This window comes from Chlorocebus sabaeus, chromosome 25 (genome assembly GCF_047675955.1).
Source record: "Chlorocebus sabaeus isolate Y175 chromosome 25, mChlSab1.0.hap1, whole genome shotgun sequence".
Taxonomy (NCBI): Eukaryota; Metazoa; Chordata; class Mammalia; order Primates; family Cercopithecidae; genus Chlorocebus; species Chlorocebus sabaeus.
Genome location: NC_132928.1, coordinates 74,377,064 through 74,400,890, shown reverse-complemented (window position 1 = coordinate 74,400,890; position 23,827 = coordinate 74,377,064). Strand labels below are relative to the sequence as shown.

General features: G+C 44.6%; 1 protein-coding gene across 2 annotated transcripts in view; it reads right to left on the bottom strand.

Moving 5' to 3' along the window:
* Positions 1-23,827, bottom strand: part of EDARADD (EDAR associated via death domain) — an 85,198-nt gene that overhangs the window by 48,387 nt on the left and 12,984 nt on the right. For both annotated transcript variants that reach the window (XM_007989879.3, XM_007989880.3), the window contains exons 2-4: positions 22,698-22,756; positions 17,169-17,208; positions 3,740-3,798 (exon numbers count right to left, since the gene is read on the bottom strand). In XM_007989879.3, the coding sequence (XP_007988070.1) occupies positions 3,740-3,798; positions 17,169-17,208; positions 22,698-22,756 (158 nt within the window). The remainder of the gene's footprint in view (positions 1-3,739; positions 3,799-17,168; positions 17,209-22,697; positions 22,757-23,827) is intronic.

The window sequence follows — 23,827 nt, the reverse complement described above, 5'->3', positions numbered from 1 at the left end:
GCTAATTTTTGTATTTTTAGTAGGGACGGGGTTTCACCATGCTGGCCAGGCTGGTCTAGAACTCCTGATCTCAGGTGATCTGCCCACTTTGGCCTCCCAAAGTGCTGGGATTACAGGCATGAGCCACCGAGCTGGTCTGTAGTTTCTTAATGTAGTTTCTAAAACTAAAAAAACTTGTTTTGTAACCCAAATAAACAACAAAGAAGACAATGTCATTCTTTTCATAACTTCTAACTCCAACTTAGTACCCTAATATTTATTATTTTTCTTATTTTTGTTTTATTACCTTAGATTCCTCTTGGCATGGATTCTTGGCTACAAATTGGAACTAATTTTTTTTTTGGGGGGGTAACAGGGTCTGGCTCTATCTCCCAGGCTGGAGTGCAGTGGCACGATTTCCGCTCCCTGCAACCTCTGCTTCCCAGGTTTAAGCAATCCTCTCACTTCAGCCTCCTGAGTAGCTAGGACCACAGGTGTGGTTAATTTTTGTATCTTCTGTAGTTTGAGGTTTTGCCATGTTGCCCAGGCTGGTCTCAAACTCCTGGGCTCATGTGATCTGCCCACCTTGGCTTCCCAAAATGCTGGGATTACAGGTGTGCGCCTCCGTACCCAGCTGGAACAAATTTTTGCTTTACTTTCATTTGCCATATGCCTGTGCATGTAGTTAAAGTAATTAAAACTTTATTGATTGATAAAGGTCCTAGGAAATGTTTTCCTTAACGTAAAGTATGGAAATTGTTTACATATCTGAGCCTTACGCACATCCAAGAATCAAACTGTGTGTGTACTGCCTCTCCAGCGAGTCTATAAGGTCTGCCTGGGGTCTCATCTTCCACTACCTCCTCCTGTATTTTTTATGTCCAAGAATACCCAGTTCACATTGGTCTTAGAGTATATCCTCAATAAATACCAGTTGTAATAAGTTGTAGAAGTTGAATAGTTCTAGTAGATGGGGTATTGATTTTAAATAACTGAAAGTACAGAGTTCTTTCTGAAACTCTACTTGAGATGTCAGACCTTAATGTTTCGTTTTGTTTAAGACACAGGTCTTGCTATGTTGCCAGACTAGCCTCAAACTCCAGCTCTCAAGCAATCCTCCCACCTCAGCCTCCTGAGTAGCTGGGACCACAGGCATGTGCGACCAAGCCTGGCTTAGACTTTAACTTTTGACACTAGGATACTACCATGTTTTTCCTCAGCATCATTCAGAAAAGGAAGCTAAAATTAATCCTTAGTAGATTTTAGTTCTTAAATTACAAAAATCACTAAAAAGGCAGATAATAATTATTCTAAAGAACATACTTCCAGCTTGCTTTTGTTTTATTTTATTTATTTTAAGACAGAGTCTTACTCTGTCACCCAGGCTGGAGTGCAGTGGCACAATCTCGGCTCACTGCAACCTCCACCTCCTGGTTCAAGCAATTCTCCTGCCTCAGCCTCCCAAGTAGTTAGGATTACAGGTGCCTGCCACTGCACCCTGCTAATTATTGTAGTGTTAGTAGAGACAGGGTTTCACCATCTTGGCCAGGCTGGTCTTGAACTCCTGACCTCGTGATCCACCTGCCTCGACCCCCCAAAGTGCTGGGATTATAGGCGTGAGCCACCGAGCTTGGCCTCCAGCTTGCTTTTAATGTCTGAACTATAGAATGGAGTGTGGGTTGTTTTCTTCTTTTAAACGTTTCTCCCTGGTGAAGTTTCTTTGTTCTAACTGCCAAGTTCATTTCAAAGAATCCTTCTGAGTATCTAGCAGTTAAAACAAATCCTATAGATTATACAAGGAAATAGTCAACGGAAGCAGCCAGCTGCTTATAGTACTACTTTTTATAGGACAAGAAGACATTTGTTTTAAAACAGAACTTTAAAAATCTCAAAGAGGTCATTCCCCTATTTTTTAAGTTGATAAATATATTTTAACCTTTTAGGACAGTATTTACTTGATATAGCCAAAATTATAACACTGAAATTAGGGAAAATGCTGAACAGTGTGCTAACATATATCTTGTACCTCATCTTAAGTGGTTTTGGAAAATCCCTAAAAGTAAAGTACATGAAAAACTTAGCATTCTTTTATCTTCAAGGAAGTCTACATGCTACCAAAAAAATTTGAGGAGCAAAACTTTGTTTAAAAATTAGGATTATGAGAAGAACAAATTTATACTTTCAGTTTACTAAACTAGTTTAAATTCGGTAAGTACAGAAGCCCATTATTAGATTGTAATTTCTAGGAAAATGTTGAGTATCAAGAGTAAAGTCTGATATTCACAATTAATAGCTGAAGATTTCCCGAAACAAAGTTAAAAGTAGCACCACTGACCATTTTCAAGAGTTATGTGTTTTAATTTAAATTGCTTATTTTATCAACTATTGTGTAACTTCTCTTTATTACAGAGGTGATTTGACTACCCAACAATGTTACTATTAAAGACTTTATTACAGACTGATGTTTTTAAAGCAAGACTAGGCAAAACTTGTTACAAATTAACTTGATGTTATATATAGAAGGAGCAGAACTGAATCAGCCTATTTGAGGCAAGACATGCCTTTGAGATATTGAATGCTGTAAATAAAGTTAAGCAACTCTGCTAATGAGCTTTGGGAGAGAACAGAGGTGGCTTGGACAGTACAAGTAACTGACCAAGGAAGTCCCCAGAAAGATGTATATCAAAAGGTGGAACAGTGGAATGACAGGCAATTCTCAATTTTTTGTATGTACCTTTTTGCACAATCTGAACTTTAACATGATGAACATTCTGGTCAGGTGCAGTGGCTCACGCCTGTAATACCAGCACTTTGGGGGGCCTAGGTGGACAGATCACTTGAGGCCAAGAGTTTGAGACTAGCCTGGCCAACATGGCAAAACCCTATCTCTACTAAAAATACAAAAAAAAAAAAAAAAAAAAATTAGCCGGGCGTGGTGGCGGGCGCCTGTAGTCCCAGTTACTCGGGAGGCTGAGGCAGGAGAATCACGTGAACCTGGGAGGTGGAGCTTGCAGTGAGCTGAGATCACACCACTGCACTCCAGCCTGGGCGACAGAGCGAGACTCCGTCTCAAAAAAAAAAAAAAAAAAAAAAAAAATTAGCCGGGCATGGTGGCACACACCTGTAATCTCAGTTACTCAGGAGGCTGAGGCACAAGAATCTCTTGAACCTGGGAGGCAGAGATTACAGTGAGCCGAGATCACACCACTGCACTCCAGCCTGGACAACAGAGTGAGATTCTGTCTCAAAAAATAAATAAATAAATAAAAATTTAAAAAAATAACATTCTTTTATAATCATAACACAATAAATATTTCCTTTTTGTAAAAGGATAATAGAAATAATATGTTAAAGTTTGACATCTGATATCTAAAAAAATTAAAGTTTTATAAAGCATTACAAAAGTATTATATTAGAGTATCTAGTTTTGTTGTGTCTTAAAGAATTTGCCCATCCCCAGGGTGCCAACTGCATTAGAAAGAAAGCAACTCTCCTTTCTAACTCACCAGCATTGATTTTCTGTTGCTGGCATGTAGACAAGTATTTCAAAGAATGAATGAAAGCTACAATATTTATTAGAAGTAAAAAAGTTCTAAAGATATGCTGCTTTACTAGGATGCTTAGAGACCATTTGCAAACCCTGTATATGATCTAGAAATCCTGTTTTTCATTTTTTATTTGTAAAGTTCTATAATTCTCAAAACATTTTAGGTGGGTTATCATGTACCTAAGGGTAAAATATAGTTGAAATTATTCTTACCTGATTTTTCATATCTGAATTTGGTGGGCAGTTCAAAGTAATTGTATCACATTCTTCAGCTAGGGGGAAAAAAAAAAAAAAAGAAAGAAAGAAACAAAGTGTGATTTTAAAAAGCACACACTCCATGGTATAAGACTTAAAATTAAGGCTCAGTGTCACATGCTGTCTTGGCACCTGGTAAAATCAGAAGGGCTGGACTACAAATTCCTCTCCAAACTCTGCTCTTAAGGATAAGATCCCCCTGCTAAACAATGCTCCTTATCAAGAGATTAGGCACAATTCCTGCTTATTTTTTATTTATTTTTTTAAAATAAGAGACAAAGGTGGGTGAATCATCTGAGGTCAGGAGCTCAAGACCAGCCTGACCAATATGGTGAAACCCCGTCTCTACTAAAAACACAAAATTAGCCGGGCGTGGTGGCACATGCCTGTAATTCCAGCAGCTTAGGAGGCTGAGGCAGGAGAATTGCTTGAACCCAGGAGGCGAAAGTTGCAGTGAGCTGAGATCGTGCCATTGCACTCCAGCCTGGACAACACGAGCAAAACTCCAACTCAAAAAAAAAATAAGAGATAGAGGGTCTCACTCTGTCATCCAGGCTGGAGTGCAGCTCACAGTAACTTGGAGCTCCTGGGCTCATGTGATCCTCCCGCCTCCGCCTCCCAAGTGTCTGGGAAGATAGGCATGTGCCACTACACCCAGCGAAGGAAGATATAGGGTCTCACTGTGTTGTCCGTGCTGGTTTTGAACTCCTGGCCTCAACTGATCCCCCTGTCTTGGCCTCCCAAAGTGTTGGGACTACTAGCATGAGCCACTGTGACTGCCCCCTGCTTATCTTTGGGTAGTGGGTTTCAGTTTCCTGCCAACCTGTGGAATTATTCCAACAGGCTGATCATGTCCTCCCATGGGAACCAGAAGGCAGCCCACCCTTTTGATGCCACAGTGTTTGCCTCACACAGCCCATGGTTTTTCGCTCTGCTCTCAGGTACAACATCTGTGTCTCCCTGCGTGGCTCTGTGTGATGGGCAGTGTCCTCCTCCCCTGGGCTGTCAGCATATGTGACTCATAAACTGCTGCTGATCTTGTCTCTCCAGTGTTGGGTGTGTGTGTTTGTCCATCCCCATAATCCTAGAGCAGGGGTGAGGAGAAGGTGATCAAAACAACTGGCGTGATAGCCAGGAGTGGTGGCTCGTGCCTGTAACGACAGCTACTCAGGAGGCTGAGGCACGAGGATCACTTGAGACAGGAGTTTGAGGGCAGTCTGGACAACACAGTGAGACCCAATCTCAAAAAAATTAAAAATTAGCCAGGCATGGTGGTGTGTACCTGTGGTCCCAGCTACTTGGGAGGCTGAGAGGGGAGGATCGCTTGAGCCTAGGAGTTCAAGGCTACAGTGAACTCTGATCATGCCACTGCACTCCAGCCTGGGGGACAGAATGAGACCCTGTCTCCAAAAAAAAAAAAAAGACAAGAAAAAAAAAAAACAAAACTGGCATAATGAACAGGATGACCCAACCAAATCAAGGATATTTGGTCAGATTTCATTAATTGCTCTCGGCTAACCAACTTCACTAATACCATGCAGGCTGCCTGGGATGGAATCGACGATTACCGGAAGATTTGCATTCTGGCCTATGCAATGCCAGAAAATGTCTTTGTTGATTGCTTGCTATCTCATCCCAAGATGAAAACTGTTGTGAACTGACTGGACCCCAGTGCTGTCAGGTTGGGCCTGTGTTTGGCAGGTGGTCTCTTGAGGCTCCCATCTGTAAAGACGGTGGTAGCACAGCCCCCTAACCGGTTGCTGCTTAAGTCCCACTTGTCGAGGGATAGGTGCAAGCTCTCTTAGCAACACAACTAGCTTGGTGACCATCACTGGCCACTTGGGGCAGCTATATGACACTGTTTGTGAATGTGCATCCCCAGGTCAGCCATGGGGATGGTCCTTTGCAGACAGAGATTTGCAGAAAGGAAGGAGAGAGACCAGGGAATTCCCCAGGGGAGTTTCCCTGGTGCCCTGGTTGCTGTTAAGGCCGAGGGCATGACCCTATCCCCTCAGCTGCTGCTTCTCTTGCTGCTGCCCATGTGTTCTCCTGACCCCCAGGGGCATCGAGGTGCACAGCCATGGCGGTCTGCGGCCCAGGTGCTAATGAAGAAAGAAAAGGGGAAAAAGTATTTGGTACTCAACTGCTCTCTTGGCGCACAGCCCCTGGCGAGCGCACCCAGCTCAGCACTGCTGCTTCCAACACACCAAAGAGCTCATCTTGCCATAGTGGGTTTAATGTCCCCACCTGGGCCACAGACAAAACCACCTGACTGGATGAGGACCCCATCCCCAGGGAGACTGACTGGCATTCCCTGGAGGAAGAGGTGGCTGCCTGTGATGGGGTCCACCTGGCTCCCAACCCTGTGCTCATAACCTCCCAGAAGGTCCCTGTCACAGATGATCATATGAAGACAAAAACTGAAAGCCACAACTTTTTGTGGCTAGAAATCCAAAATATTCTGAGGGCATTTGTACAAGAGAGAAAAAATCCCTAAACAGATTAGTTAATTAATTAAAGAAAACCCTCATGGCAGAAAAGACAAAGCCGTAGCAGAGTCCCTCCACCTCTGGGTTACAGGCCAGCACTCTTCCATTGGGCTGGACCACGCTGCAGCTTATGCCCCTATTGCAACAAAGATCCTGATCCTCAGAGTCGTAGGGAAAACTCCTGGTAGCCCCGGGGCACAGTAAAAGGGTTAATTCTCCCTGACATAAGCCCACAATTTTTAAACTACATGACAGCAACCACTGCCACAGGGAAGGCCCCACCCCTGATTATACGATTTGCGGTTCTCCGTGGGAAGAAATTTATCAATGTGAGCAGAGTAGTTCTCTACTCTGCCCCTGCCAAAAGTATATACAGTGACCATAAAAAGGGAATGAAAGAAAGATAAAAAGAAACCTGGACACAAAGGAGAAGACAGGCCGGGTGTGGTGGCTTACACCTGTAATCCCAGCACTTTGGGAGGCTAAGATGGGAGGGTGACTTAGGGGTCCGGAGTTCAAGATCAGCCCAGGCAACACAGCAAGACCCTATCTCTACAAAAAAATTTAAAAATTAGCTGGGCCTGGTGTCACATGCCTATCGCCCCAGCTACTTGGGAGGCTGAGGTGGGAGGATCACTTGATTCCCAGAGGTCAAGGCTGCAGTGATCTGTGATCACACCCCTGCACTCCAGCCCTGAGTGACAGAGCAACGTCCTGTCTCCTGAAAAAAAAAAAAAAAAAAAAAAAAAAAGAAGATGCTTCACGGTGGATTACTATACTTTTATTTTTTTTATTTATTTTTTGAGACAGAGTCTTGCTCTGTCACCCAGGTTGGAGTGCAGTGGCATGATCTCAGCTCACTGCAACCTCCATTTCCCAGGTTCAAGTGATTCTCCTGCCCCAGCCTCCCAAGAAGCTAGGATTACAGGTGCTCACCACCACACCCAGCTAATTTTTGTATTTTTAGTAGAGACAGGGTTTCACCATGTTGTCTAGGCTGGTCTTGAACTCCTGACCTCAGGTGATCTGCCCACTTCAGTCTCCCAAAGTGCTGGGATTACAGGCATGAGCCACCGCATCCAGCCGGATTACTACACTTTTATTGCTGTGGTCCCATCCCTTAAGGCTTCCATACCCCATGCCCAATATGATTGGAAAACACCGACTCCATCCAATTAGTGACCAGAAAATATTTTACTATTACAGATTTGCCTGAAATGTTCTGTTCAGTGCCTATCACAATAGTCTCTCAGTCAAAGTTTGCCTTCATCTGCAAAGGGACACAATACATCTTTACAAGGCACCGATGGGGCCTTTCAAGAGCCTGGTCATCACACACGGGCTTTGTAGGCAAGATCGAACTGCATCCCCCTTTCTCAGCCTCATGAGTGTGATGACATTACATGGATGAGATCCTCCTCTGAGGACATTCTCACTTGACATTCTCATTCAGGCCACGCAGTACAGTACTCACAACAATGCTCACAGAAAGAGATGGGCCACTGCCCCCACACACAGTGCAAGGCCCTGCCACTGTGGTGAAATTTCTAAAAATTACTTGGTAAACTAAGGGCTGCTCCCATGCAGACACTGTCAATAAAGAGCTATTGACCCTTTCTGCACCCACAATGTGAATACAAGTCTAGTATTTTTTTAGTTCTTTTTTGGGTTCTGGTGGCAACATATTTCTCATTTACAAATTTAGTCTCATTGAGGCCAGTACTTGCAAGTTAGCTCAATGTAAATTTGAGCCCCTTTAATAAAAGTCTACAGCAGGCAGTCCCATTAGGACCCCCAGAGACCCCAGAGACTTCTGCACTGCAGGGGCTTCAGCAACTTCCTCCCATTCCCCCTGAAGTCTCTGGACCACCCATGACAGCTGAAAGTTGTCCACAGGCTTTTGACGCAAGAAACTGCCCTCCTAGGCTCTGCTCTATACATTATTAGAGCAGCAAGTGCTAGCTGCATACTGGGCTCTCTTGGAAGTAGAGGCCATCATTAAACCCGAGCTGTGCCCCTCCACACTGCACTGTCCATTATGCCTTGGGTCATGGAAGCAAAATCCTGCAAGCTCCGTATGGTTACCAAGGCCTCCTTGATACAGGATGGCGCCAAACCCGGGCCCTCTGGCATATTCCATCTGCAGGAAGGGGTGGCGTCCCCCATCCCTCACCAGAGCCCGTGGTGCTGGAAAAAGTCACCCCTCTTGCAGACTCCTATGTTATCTGGGGAGCCCCTTCAAAGCAACCGCGTGAAGAGCAATGGGAATTTGTAGACTTTACAGATGACATCACCCTCATCATACACAATGAAGCTCAGTGGACAGCTGCTGCTTTCCATCCCTTAACCAGCATATCCCTGATAAAGGAGGGACCCAAAGTTAGCAAAACTGGTCAAACTTCAGGCAGTCATCTTATTGCTGGATGTCCTGGCCAACAAATTGCCCCATCTGCACAGTTTTTATAAACTCTTGGACCATTGCCTAAGAGTTGCATCCTTTGTGGTAAGGAACTCTCAGACTCTCTTGCTTCAAATACACCCAAACTATAAACCAAAGAAACAGATGTCCCTACGTACAGCAAGGCCACAATACAAGGCTTCAGTAGAACATTTCTGGTTCCCTTGGAGTCCCACATATTACTGACAGTGAACAAGACACTCATTTTTCTTCTGAGAATATACAACGCTGGGTTCTTAAGCCATTCAATGAAACTTCCACCTCCCCTCTCTTATCAGGCAGCAGGTTCGATTGAGAGGCATAATGAAATCTTCAAGGAACTCCTATGTAAGTTACTGGGTGTCACTACTGCCACAGGCCTTAATGAATCTAAATCCACAACCTCTGGGGACATGTATTCCCTACTCAACTGCCTTTACTGGCCATCGGGGGACACCTCTAAAGTTCATGTTTTTGGTGATAGTCTCACCATGTGGCCCTCTCCCTCCTGGTCAAGTGCCTTCCTTGCTTCTTAGTGGGGCACTTCTATTCCCTAGAAGTCTCAGCCATCATCAAGGTTTAAATTTATGCCATGGCATCCAGGGGTGAACTGCTGTATAAGACCTAACATTGAGGCTCAATTTATGTGATGCCCTGACACTGGTAGAACTGGGAAGGGCTCACACCTGTAAGCCCAGCACTTTGGGAGGCCAGGGCAGGTGGATCATTTGAGGTTAGGAGTTTGAGACCAGCCTGGCTAACATGGTGAAATCCCATCTTTACTAAAAGTACAAAACTTAACCGGGCGTGGTGGCTCACGCCTGGAATTCCAGCACTTTGGGAGGCCAGGGCGGGTGGATCATTTGAGGTTAGGAGTTCGAGATCAGCCTGGCTAACATGGTGAAACCCATCTTTACTAAAAATACAAAACTTAACCGGGCGTGGTGGCTCACGCCTGGAATCCCAGCACTTCGGGAGGACAAGGCGGGTGGATCATCTGAGGTCAGGAGTTGGAGACCAGCCTGGCCAACATGGTGAAACCCCATCTTTACTAAAAGTACAAAACTTAACCAGGCATGGTGGCAGACACCTGTAATCCCAGCTACACAGGAGGCTGAGGCAGGAGAATTGCTTGAACCCAGGAGGTGGAGGTTGCAGTGAGCTGAGATCGTGCCACCGCACTCCAGGCTGGGTGATAGAGTGAGACTTCATCTCAAAAAAAAAAAAAAAAGAACTGGGAAGGTCCTGAATGGCCTAACCACAAGTTCCCCTTGCCACTCTGCTCCCATGGAGAAAGTCTCCTAGCCAAACAATGCTCCTTACCAAGGGGACCAGGCACAGTCCTTGTTCTCTTTTTGTAAAGGGCTTCATTTCCCCCAACTCCATGGACTTACTCAAACAAGTCAATCACATTCTCCATGATAACCAGGAGGCACCCCACCCTCTTAATACTATAGACTGCCTGACAGCCCCTGGTTGTTTGCTCTGCTCTTAAGTGCAACCCCCCTGTGGTCCTGCATGATGCACAATGTCCTCCTCTCCCAGGCTGAGTATACATGACTCATAAATTCCTGTCGATCTCATCTGTTCAGTGTTGAGTGTCGTGTGTTTGGCCATCCCTGTAACCCTAAGATGGAATCCCTCCCTCACCAACGGGGTGAAGAGGAGACAATCAAAACACATTCTCCCCTGGTGGGTCGCGGTGGCTCATGCCTGTAATCCCAGCACTTTGGGAGGCTGAGGCAGGTGGATCACCTGAGGTCAGGAGTTCGAGACCAGCCTGGCCAACATGGTAAAACCACGTCTCTACTGAAAATACAAAAATTAGCTGGGTGTGGTGGCACATGCCTGCAATCTTATGAACTCCAGCCTAGGAGACAGAGGGAGACTCCATCTCAAAGAAAAGAAAAAAAAAAATCCCCTGATTAACAACATGATATCAAATTCCACTGTATTCATTCGTCTGTCATTTTACTAAGCCTTTCAGACAGTAGAGAGTGGGATTGTACTTGTCCCAACAGCTCACCCTCCTAAAGGTCAAACCTAAACCATTTTAGTTCTCTTGCTCAAGTTCACGTTGCCAGCAAAAAGCAAAGGAACTTAAAACTCGTGTTAAACAGTTAACATCTTTCCATATGAATTGCTAGGAAGCAACTTCCATTCCAAAGTTGTGTTAACTTCACAGTTTTCCTACCAATGGTGAAGATGGTACAAAACAGCTTAAAAACTGATTTTGTTCCATCAGATTCTAATCTTTAATCACAGAATTCAAGGCCATACTCTAAACTTTAAAGTTGGCAGAAATATATTATAAAAGGAATTTTAGCACCATGTAAAATTTTAAAGTTATTTAGCCTTAAATACAGAACCATTTAACTCAGGGTTGAAAAGTCAGGATGAAGTGAGGGATTGATTGATTAAGCCATTTGTTTTTTACATTCATTAGCAGTCTTTTTTATTTTATGTGTTTATTTATTTTGAAACAGAGTCTCACTTCGTTGCCCAGGCTGGGGTGCAGTGGCATGATCTCAGCTCACGCAATCTCTGCCTCCCAGGTTCAAGCGATTCTCCTGCCTCAGCCACTCCAGTATCTGGGATTACAGGTGCACGCCACCACACTTGACTAATTTTATTTTTGTATTTTTAGTAGAGACGGGGTATCGCCATGTTGACCAGGCTGGTCTGGAACTCCTGGCCTCAAGTAATCCAGCCACCTTGGCCTCCCAAAGCTCTGGGATTGCAGGCGTGAGTCACCGTACATGCATTAGCATTCATTTACCTATTATGCGCTGAGCTGCTAGGTTGGTTCAAATAAGAGACCGTGTGTATTCATTGTCTCACACACAATTCTGACTGGAATAAAAGACTTTCTTTTCATAATAGTATGATCTGAGAAACTGAAGCTAAAAGTGTGGTCTTTGCCTAAGGCTGTGTATATTATCTTTTTACAGTTAGAGCGGTTGCCATCTGACCCAGGCTTGTGTCCCTCTCAGCTCTCCTGCCTCTCAATCAGAGTGCTGGGCTCTCCCCCAGACCTCCTTAGTTGGAATCTCCAGGGGTCCACACGTATGCATTGTTGACAAGCATCCCCACATTCTGATGCACACTGAAGTGTCATTCATCACAGCCCAACGTAATAAGCATGTGACTTCAATCACAGTCATTCCCACAGTGTCAAAATTATTAACCCAGATTTCTTTAAAGTGTTTTTTTTCCTCAATACGAGAAGTTGAGTTTTTTGTTTTGTTTTAGTTTTGTTTTTGTTGAGATGGGGACTCACTGTCGCCCAAGCTATACTGCAGTGGTGCAGTTATAGCTATAGCTCACTGCAGCCTCGAACTCCCAGGCTCAAACGATCCTCCAGCCTCAGCCTCTCATGTAGCTGGGACTATAGGTGTGCACCACTACACTCAGCTAATTAATTTTTTTTTTTTTTTTGGTATAGATAAGAGTCTCACTATGTTGCTCAGGCTGGTCTCAAACCCCTAGTCTCCAGTGGTCCTCCTGCCTCAGCCTCCTGAAACACTGGGAAAGAATTTGAATTTAATAGCAACTTTTCTCAGGTGGTTTTCCAAATGCTCCCATGGTCACAGTCCTCTCCCTCCCCTCTATCCTCTTACACATAAAAGATTAAAAAATGTTTTGGAGAGTTGTTTCCATTGTATTCTTGCCATAACTGGGAGGGGAGGGCACACTGATTTTTGGTTTACTGTAACAGAAGACTCCCAAGACGGCATGTTGATTTTTGGTTTACTGTAACAGAAGATTCCCAAGAGGGTCTCTGTCAAGGCTTGGGGGACGGGGCGGGGAGTGTATTTACTGAACAAGCAGGATGAGAACACACAGCACACCATGCAGGTGGGAGGAGGCGGAGTTTCCCGTGAGAACAGGGACAACTCTTCCCATGGCATCACTATCAATCCGTGAGGTAGGAAATCATATCAAATACAACATATTGGCTTCCTAGTTTTAGGACAGACATTTCTACTTTTGAATTATTTAGTGATTTCCTGCTACTTGTTTATTTTCTCTTCACGTGTTCAAACTGAACTACTCCTTCATATTAATTACACTGCTCTAAAAGGTACCCCCAAACAGCATCTATGCTTAAGTTCAAGTTTCTCAAACTTCTCAAGGTAGCATTAGTCTACCTTACTTCGGTGGGTTCAGTGGCTCACGCCTGTAATCCCAGAACTTTGGGAAGCCGAGGTGGGTGGATTGCTTGAGGTCAGGAGTTCAAGACCAGCCTGGCCAACATGGTGAAACCTCCTTTCTACTAAAAAATACAAAAATTAGCTGGGTGTGGTGGTGGGCGTCTGTAGTCCCAGCTACTTAGGAGGCTGAGGTGAGAGAATTGCTTCAGCCTGGGAGGCAGAGGTTGTAGTGAGTTGAGATCATGCCACTGCACTCCAGCCTGGGTGACAGAGCAAGACTCAGAAAAAAGAAAGAGGCCGGGCGCGGTGGCTCACGCCTGTAATCCCAGCACTTTGGGAGGCCAAGGCGGGTGGATCACGAAGTCAGGAGATCAAAACCATCCTGGCTAACACAGTGAAACCCCGTCTCTACTAAAAATACAAAAAATTAGCTGGGCTTGGTGGCCGGCGCCTGTAGTCCCAGCTACTTGGCAGGCTGAGGCAGAAGAATGGTGTGAACCCAGGAGGCAGAGCTTGCAGTGAGCTGAGATGATACCACTGCACTCCAGCCTGGGTGACAGAGAGAGACTCCGTCTCAAAAAAAAAAAGAAAAAAAGAAAAGAAAAGTCTACCTTACTTCTCTTTAACTTCTAAATACGCTATAATATTTTTTGAATGATCAAAGAAAAGAGCAAGGACACGAGAGGAAATGAAGATGATAAAATCTTGTTAGATTCCTGTATTTAAGTGTAATTTTCTCCCATTATGAATAGTGGCTCAAAAATCAAAATTCCTTTTTCAAACACATTTTTCTCTCGAAAATGTGAACAGTCACATTCCCTTCAGAACAATCAAGCAGCAGCTTCTATGAGATACTGGGAATCATGTGATGGAAAGTAAACCTCAATCTCACCAGTTCTTAGTACCCGCAGACTCACAGAATGGCCATCAGAAAAGAGCCCCAAACAAAATGAACCCCTGAAAACTGTAAAATCAGGGGGTGACTGCTTGAGATGGAAGCTCTGCATTTATGCCCAATGAGAAAACAGATATAATTTATATTAACACATTTCACCTCAAAAACAGATGCTGATCACTGAAATTACACTAGATTTCCACAGCTGATTATTAAACCACATTATTCAAAACCAATCTATTCTGGCCACTGTTAAAGGTTTATACTCTCTGTGAATAGTGTAGGAATACGCTAGCAGTATGAAAGAGATTTTGTGAAACTGTTAACGCTAATTACAAACGATGCTTCTAGTAAATAAAGCTGGCCTCCTTAAAACTCACTTAAATGTTGGTGTCCTAGTCTTTCCTTTATAGAATTAAATTACAATTGCATTTAAGTCTATAAATCAGTCTCTTCGTTAATTCACATGGATTTTTCTTTCCCCAAAAACAATTTATTTATTTATTTGTTTATTTATTTGACAGGGTCTCATTCTGTCACCCAGGCTGGGGTGCAGCCCAGGAGGTTCATGCCTCACTGCAGCCTCAACCTCCCAGGCTCAGGTGATCCATCCACCCCAGCTTCCCTGGTAGCTGGGATTACAGGCACATGTCACCACGCCTGGCTAATTTTTTATAGTTTTTGGATAGACAGGGTTTCGCCATGTTGCCCAGGCTGGTCTTGAACTCCTGGAGTCAAGTGTGAGCCATGGCACCCAGCCACAAACAACTTGAATGAGAAAATTACCACAATGTCTAATGATAGTATTAGTCCCACTAGCGACATCAAAGAAAAATACTAGCAGACATCAAATTGCTATATTGTTGAGCACAAATGCAGGAGTAAGTTTTTAAACCTCTAGACATGGTTCATTTACTTATAAAATGATGTATTTATTTGGAAATAAGAAATTATGTACTTAATAATAATGTTCACTCCAATCTATTCCTTGATCTAAGAACCAAATACTATTCAGCATGAATAAGGACAAAGGAAAAACCTAGGGTATGGTTTTCACATTCATGTTACTTATAAATTCATTAAGGTTTTGTAGAACTCAAATTCTAGAAATTTGATGATACAATTACTGTATTATCAGGTTGCTAAGCAACAATCTTTTTCTTTCAAAACAGGAAATCCACTTAAGAGTGACAAAAAAAGATATTGAGCCCGATGGCACCACGACATTCAATGCTAGGGCCACTGCAGCTCCGTCTTTTTCTAAGACAGTTTCACTTTGCCACTCTGACTGAAAGCTTGATTTTTTCACACTTCTTCAGCTGGATTTCCCTGCACCCCTGTCTGGTGCTCACAAGTGCCAGGCACCATTCTCAATTTATTTCATTGAATTCTCACCAGCACCCTGGGAGGTGGACAGTAACGTTGTCCTTCCTGCTGCGCTGAGGAGGAAACAGAGACCCTGAGACCTGAAGCCACTTGCTGAGGCCACTCACAGCCTTTTTGGACAGAAAAGAAAGGACGCCCTAATGGTGTCATTTCAGGGAGCAGGGAGAAGGGTCTGGGATAGTAGGGGGAGAAGAGGAAGAGAGCTTTGGCCAAACTCTGGACAGGTTGGCCCTGGGGATCTCCCTACGACTATCCACTACCATGAGAACTGCTGGGGAGACCCACGTTAGTGCGTGCTGGGCAGGCCTACCCCTCCATGGTGACCAGGATGCCAGGTGCCATCTCTGAAACTAGTCAGATCTGATTGTCCCCAACCTCACCCCATCCCACCCCTCATCTCTGGGTTGTCAACAGACTACAAGGTAGAGGCACCACTGTGACAACCAGCAGCCTGGCCTCCATAAAGGAACACAGGGCCCAGGTGAGGTGGGTGGCTCCCACCTGTAATCCCAGCACTTTGGGAGGCCAAGGCAGGTGGATCACCTGAAGTCAGGAGTTCAAGACCAGCTTGACCAACATGGCGAAACCCTGCCTCTACTAAAAATACAAAATTAGCCAGGTGTGGTGGTGGGCACCTATAATCCCAGCTACTTGGAAGGTTGAGGGAGGAGAATCGCTTGAACCTGGGAAACGGAGGTTGCAGGAGCCGAGATGGTGTCATTGCACTTCAGCCTGGGCAACAAGAGTGAAACTCTGTCTCAAAAAAAAAAAAAAAAAAAAAAAAAAAAGGAACAGAGCCCTGCTGACCACCCAGCAGGAGAGGTTATGGAAGGCTAGTGTCTAGCCACCCCTATGGACTGCACCATGCCTAATGCATAAGTGTATGGGTTATCAAAGATAGCTTTTTAAGTTTGCTTTTGGGCCTAACAAGCATCCCTCACCCCTTTGTCTAGCCACAGAACATTCTTTCCTAGACAAAGTGGTTTGGGCAAAATCCACTGTGTGACCCTCCTCCTTGACCCCATCTCAAGGCTCAGACCTGGCCAATGTCTTCCATCCTCCCGACGACAATAGTTGACTTAAGGATGACCTCATGACCTGAACTGCCCCAGTCACAATCATCTCTAAAATTGTGCTGTCCGTGCTGGCAGAAAGGCTCCCTCTTCCTCCACCACCTTGGGAACACCATCTAAAGCAGGAGGCGCTAGGAATCATCTTCCTCTCCACCGGGGTGGGGGTGGGGGAGGCATCCTGCCCAAGAATGGAGCCAACATGGAACAAGACAGAGCCATGAGACTGAGAGACTCAACCTGACAGCCTCATTTAGATCCTTGGATCCAGCAGGGCCCAAAGACCCCAAAGTCAGTGAGTTCCCACTTTTTTTTTTTTTTTTTTTTTTTTTTTGAGACGGAGTTTCACTCTTGCTGCCCAGGCTGGAGCGCAGTGGTGCAATCTTGGCTTACTGCAACCTCCGCCTCCCGGGTTCAAGCGATTCTCCTGCCTCAGCTTCCTGAGTAGCTGGGATTACAGGCGCCTGCCACCATGCCCAGCTAATTTTTGTATTTTTAATAGAGAGGGGGCTTCACCATGTTTACCAGGCTGGTCTCGAACTCCTGACCTCAGGCGATCCACCTGCCTCGGCCTCCCAAAGTGCAGGGATTACAGGTGTGAGCCACTGCACCTGGCCAGTTCCCACTTTTTAAACAAATTAGTGTTAGATTTCTCTCCCTTTGCAACCCAGAGTCCCGACTATCTTCATTTGATTCCTGTTAAAAACACCACAGGAATTTAATGCATAATGTGTTATGGAATAATTGACATTTTTTAATAAGAAAATTCATTTGTATTGCAAGGTTAAAAGATACGATTTTAAAAAAGAAAAAAGAATTAATTTCTGAGATAATCATGTCACAAGTCACGAGCTAATCTATGGGCATGTTTCTGCTTTACAATTTTAAATAATGAAAAATTACGTCACAATATTAAAATAATCACACGTTCAAGTAGTTATTTTAACTGTACATACCTTTAGGGAGTTCCGTATCTTGAATGGGATATTTGTCTGACTGTAGAAACCAACAAAAGAGGAGAGTTATTTTTAAATGCCATATAAGATCAAAGTGAAAAAAAAGCTTTGTCTTGGGAAAGTTATGACTTCGATTAAAAACTTGAACATGTTTAGCCTCAAACTTATCAACTAGTCTCATCCATTGATTGTATTTATTCTCAGCTGACAGGAATGAAAGCAAGGTTGACAAGAGGTTTATGCTGGAACATGAAACAGAATAAGCTTTCCAAATTTCCACAGCTTGGACCACAAAACTACACTTCCTCTCTTTTCTGTCGTGCTAGCCTCCAGCAGTTTACAATTGAGGACCATTTGTTGTCATGAATTCTGAGGACAGATGCCTTTCTCTCACCGTTTCTGCAACAGTCATTGGGTCATGTGTTCTGGGCAGTACTCATCTATTGCAGAGCTCTGGCCTGGGTTGACTGAGACAGGATGATTCAAAAGATCCTTTTCTTACTGATTGCACAAAGCTCTAAAATTCAGCACAGTTCCTCAATGTATCAGTTGAGAGTAATACTGTTACAGGAATTCAAAATAGCAAATGTTCTCACAATCACATATATTTCTTTTCATTTATTCATACATCCATGCAGATATCTAAAGTTCCGGAAACTTATTTCAGACTAAACAATGTAGCCATTTCTGAAACCGTCCATAAGAGGAATGAAAAGGAGCCTAATTTCCCAACCCTGTCCCCTAACCCCTGCTCGGCTCCCAGCTCCACTCAGCCCCTGTCCTTCAGCCTGAACAAAATTACACCTCAACAATTTCCTGTAGGTCTCACCCATGTCTTCCTCTGAGAGAGGAGAGAAAGAAAGAAATGGAGAATCGAGGGTTTTGTTTTAAATGTATTTCCTTGGAGTTTCTTTGGAGCTGGGCAATAAAGTTTCAGAACTTCTAGAAGCCTCCAACCTCAACTTCTCCTAACAAAAATAAATTAGTAAATAAAAGTTAATCACAAAGAATAGTCCTACAGTACTACCCCAGATCAAATTAGTTCTCATCATTCTATTCCCAAGTCTGTGGAACACAAATCTGTACTAGAACATTTATCACTCTGTTTTAAAAAGAGGCTGGGCGCGGTGGCTCATGCCTGTAATCCCAGCACTTTGGGAGGCAGAAGCAGGCGGATCACCTGAGGTCAGAAGTTCGAGATCAACCTGGCCAACATGGAGAAACCCTATCTCTACTAAAAATACAAAGATTAGCTGGGCATGGTGGCTCGTGCCTGTAATCCCAGCTGCTCAGGAGGCTGAGGCACGAGAATTGCTTGAACCCGGGAGGCGGAGGTTGCAGTGAGCTGAGATTGTGCCATCGCACTCCAGCCTGTGCAACAGAGCAAGAGCTGGTCTCAAAAAAAAAAAAAAAAAAAAAAAAAAAAAAAAAAAAAGTACTTGTCTATTTCCTCAGATAGACTGAGTTTTTCCAGAGATGGAACTACAATCTGTGCATCACCAGATTGTAACACAGTTTTAAGCAAACATCCACTGAAAGTCTGCAGGGAAGACCGCACAAGCCGCTTGGAGCAAGCGCAGAGCTCCTAGAGAGACTGACACTGGAGCTGGGCCTAGAGAATGGCCAAGAATTGGATGAACTGAGACGCAGCAGCAAAGTAGTTGCAGGTGGCAGGCATGGCAGGAGCAGGGACCAGGTGGCTGGAAGAGCTGAGGGTATAGTACTGAAACAGTTTGTTGGAGGTGGACAGAGGAAAGTGGGATTAGATGAGAAATGATGGACCCAGTTTCCAAGAAAGACCAAGAAAGATAAGCAAAGGGATTTAGGTGGGATGCCCTTCTAGGTTCTCAGGAAGCTTGCTACCTGCCTTGCACCTTATGCACTTTGCATAAGGGAAGATGGTCAACACAGTCTTGCAAGAAGTCAGACAAGCAGGCAATGACAATTTTCTGAGATAGCAAATAGGGACTGGGCTATGGAAAAGGGAGCACCTGAAGGTCCCAAGGCAAAGAAGGCTTCGTAGATCAGGGGAGCACTTGAAGTGAGATGGGAGAAGCACAGGAGTTCATTAGGTAAGGAACGCTTGAAGCGAGATGGGAAGAGCACAGGAGTTCATTAGGTAAAGATGCAGGGAGATCTTCCTTGCCAGAGGGAACAGCATTATTGCTACCCTGGGAGGGTGGAAGGGCAGGGCGTATGAAGAAGCACCACACAGCCACACACGGCTGGGTCATCAGGCGGGCACTGGATGCTGAGGTAAGGCTGTGGAGGACCTCATCTCCCACGTCAAGGGGTATATACTAAATCCTGTACCCAGCGGGAATGCTACAGATTGGATTGTGTCTCCCAAACCAGATGTGTTGAAGTCCTCATCCCCAGTTCCTCAGAATATGACTTTATTTGCAAATAGGATAGTTGTAGAGGTAATTAGTTAAGTTAAGAAGAAGGCAGGCCCTTGACCCAATATGATCCATATCTTTAAAAGAAGAGATGAGGGCAGGGCGCAGTGGCTCACGCCTGTAATCCCAGCACTTTGGGAGGCCATGGCGGGTGGATCACCTGAGATCAGGAGTACAAGACCAGCCCGGCCAACATGGTGAAACCCCATCTCTATGAAAAATACAAAAAATTAGCCAGGCCTGGTGGTGGGCACCTGTAACCCCAGCTACTTGGGAGGCTGAGGCAGGAGAATCACTTGAACCCGGATGGCGGAGGTTGCAGTGAGCTGTTGCACATTGCACTCCAGCCTAGGTGACAAGAGCAAAACTCAATCTCAACAACAACAACAAAAAAAATGAAGAAGAAGAAGAGACAAGACACAAACACCCCAGGAGAAGATGGTCGTGTGCTAACAAAGTGAGAGAACGCAGTGATGCTCTATAAGCTGAGGAGCTTCCACGATGGCTGGCAACCACTACAAGCTAGAAGAGCCAAGGAAAGATTCTTTCCTGTGGGTCTCAGAGGGAGCATGGCTCTGAGGATGCCTTGATTTCAAGCTTCCAGCCTCCAGAACCATGAGCAAACACATTTCTGTTGTTTAAGCTGCCCAGTCTGTGGTATTTTATTGCAACAGCCCTAAGAAACTAGTACCAGGGACACTTTGGAAAGATCACTTTGTCCCCATCATGGAGAAGTAATTAGAGGTAGCCAAGCCCCAAGGTGAGCACAAGGAGATGACTCTAAGGGAGGGAAAGAAAACCTGGTATCAGGAAGTGAGCAGGATACCAGGGAGACCTGGATAATCACAGGTGGGGGCAGCGGCAAGGGAAAGAAGGCAAACTGAATAACACGTTATAGAAACCAAAGGCTTTAGTAGCAAGCTACTCCAAAGACATAGGAGCCATAGCCACAGGGTTGTTCTTCGTTTCATTTTGATGAGAGTGAAGAGACTGAGAATTTTTCATAGGCATTTCCAGCAGGTATCAAAGCTTGACCCCCTATGCCGTCCACAATTTACCAAGCCAGGGGTAATTAAAGGACAGGAAATTAAACACCTCAGGTCCTCAAGACACCTAAGATTTAAAGACATTTAGTTGAATTATATGAAGTGTATTTTATGTCTCTGTAACTAAATTAGTTAACCAAAACTTTTCATGAGTTGGTAGATCCCATCCTTCAAGGATCTGGAACAGAAGGAATATGTCCTACACAATATGCCCATCACATACGCCGTGCTGTCAGAGGGCACTGCTTTGGCCCTGCTTTGGCCCTGAGCAAGAGGTAGGGCTGGGCAGGGGAACAGGGCTCCAGTCTAGGTGGCTGCACACTTCCATTAACTGTCCTTTCTGCATCTGTAGGATAGGGCTACCTGCCCCACCATCCCAAGGGATGGTTGGGAGGCTGAAAAATAATGATGGCAGCCATAAAAAAGAATAAAATTCTTTCCTTTGGCCGCACACAGTGGCTCATGCCTGTTATTCCAGCACTTTGGATCCAGCGGGCAGATCATGAGGTCAGGAGATCGAGACCATCCTGGCTAACACGGTGACACCCCATGTCTACTAAAAATACAAAAAAATTATCCAGGAGTGGTGGCAGCGCCTGTGGTCCCAGCTACTTGGGAGACTGAGGCAGGAGAATGGTGTGAACCCAGGAAGCAGAACTTGCAGTGAGCCGAGATCGCGCCACTGCACTCCAGCCTGGGCGACAGAGCGAGACTCCGTCTCAAAAAAAAAAAATTCTGTCCTTTGCAGCAACATGGATGTAGCTGGAAGCCATCATCCCAAGTGAAATAACTGAGAAACAGAAAATCAAATACTGCATGTTCTCACTTATAAGTGGGAGCTAAAGAATAGGTACACATGGACATAAAGATGGAAATAACAGACACTGGGGACTCCAAAAGTGGGGAGGGTGGAAAGGGGGCTCAGGGTTGAAAAATTACCTATTAGGTATAGCATTCACTATTTGGGTGATGGATTTACAAGAAGCCCAAACTTAACCATTATGCTATGTATCCACATAACAAACCTGCATATGTACCCATGGAATCTGAAATTAAAATGATGATAATAATAATAAAACCATTCAATGAATTCTAAAAAACCAATATATGTGAAATCTTTGGGTAACCTTAAAGCAATAGCCTCAGAATGGTTATGGGAGGATGGGGACAGGATGAGGCTCAGAAGCCAACTGCTAGGATTAAACGCCCTAACTGAGGTAAATCCAGTAGCATGTGTCCATCTGGCATCCAGGCTGCTCCATTACCAAACCAGTAGTATTAAAAACAGACCAGTGAAACCTCGTCTCTACTAAAAATACAAAAAATTGGCCGGGTGTGGTGGCGGCCAACTGTAGTCCCAGCTACTCGGGAGGCGGAGGCAGGAGAATGGCGTGAACCCGGGTGGCGGAGCTTGCAGTGAGCCGAGTTCACGCCACTGCACTCCAGTCTGGGCGACAGGACAAGACTCCGTCTCCAAAAAAAAACAGGCAAGTAGGCCAGGCACGGTGGCTCACGTCTGTAATCCCAGCACTTTGGGAGGCCGAGGCGGGGGTGGATAAGCTGAGGTCAGGAGTTCCAGACCAGCCTGGCCAACGTGGTGAAACCCCGACTCTACTAAAAAGAAAAAATAATAATACAAAAATTAGCCAGGCATGGCGGTGCACGCCTGTGGTCCCAGCTACTCGGGAGGCTGAGGCAGGAGAATCGCTTGAACCTGGGAGGCAGAGATTGCGTGAGCTGAGATCACGCCACTGCACTCCAGCCTGGGTAACAGAGCAAGACTCCATCTAAAAAATAATAGTAATAAAATATAAAATAAAAAAAGGCAAGTAGACAAAGCCTTCACATAATTTAATATCACCTACAACATGTGCAAAACAAGAACAGAATCTAATGCCATTTTTAGCCAACCCAAAGTTTATTATCATCACATACAATACCAAGATAAAGCAGTTTATCTTAGAAAAATCTTACTTTGGGCTTTCTGATGCACATGTAAATACAGAGTAATAAAAACATAAAGAAGTAACAAAGAAAAAAGCAAAACAATAATTATCACCGTTAGTGTAAAATTTGTAACCTACCGTGTTAAAGGACAAAGTGCTAGGGTCTGTGTCTTCCACTGGTTCCTGTGCCATATGATCTGTAAAAGAAACAAACACAGAACAAAAACAAATAGAGCACGTTTGCTTTCATTTAAAACCACAAATTAGTCCTTTGATAACTGTCTCTTACAGAGGCAAGTAATTTTACTCAGGCTGAAGAACACTTTTTTTTTTTTTTTTTTAGAAATAGGGTCGGCCGGGCACAGTGGTTCATGCCTGTAATCCCAGCACTTTGGGAGGCCAAGGCGGGTGGATCACCTGAGGTCAGGAGTTCAAGACCAGCCTGGCCAACATGGTGAAACCCCGTCTCTACTAAAAAATAAAATAAAATAAATACACAAAAATTAGCCGGGCATGGTGATGGGCACCTGCAATCCCAGCTACCCGGGAGGCTGAGGCAGGAGAACTGCTTGAACCCAGGAGTCAGAGGTTGCAGTGAGCCAACACAGTGCCACTGTACTCCAGCCTGGGAGACAGAGTGAGACTCTGTCTCAAAAAAAAAAAAAAAGAAGAAAGAAATAGGGTCTTGCTCTGTAGCCCAGGCTGGAGTACAGTCAGTGGCACAATCATAGCTCACTACAACCTCAAGCTCCCGGCTTCAAGTGATCCTTCCACCTCAGCCTCCCAAAGCACTGGGATTACAGGCATGAGACACCACACCTGGCCTGAAAGCCTTACTTCCAATTATTAGTTGAGACAAAATAAGGAGGAACAGATTCAGACTGCATCAACAAAGAGATTAATAAAAAGAAACTATAGGCTAGATGCAGTGGCTCATGCCTGTAATCCCAGCACTTCAGGAGGCCAAGCCAGGCTGATCACCTGAGGTCAGGAGTTTGAGATCAGCCTGGTCCAACATAGGGAAACCCCATCTCTACTAAAAATACAAAAATTAACCCGGCACAGTGGTGTGCACCTGTAGTACCAGCTACTTAGAAGGCTGAGGCACGAGAATTGCTTGAACCTGGGAGGTGGAGGTTGCAGTGAGCTGAGATCGCACAACTGCACTCCAGCCTGGGCGACAGAGTAAAACTCCATCTCAAAAAAAAAAAAAATTAATTAAAAATATAAAAAAGTAACTATATAAAAAACCCCACCATATTTTGGAA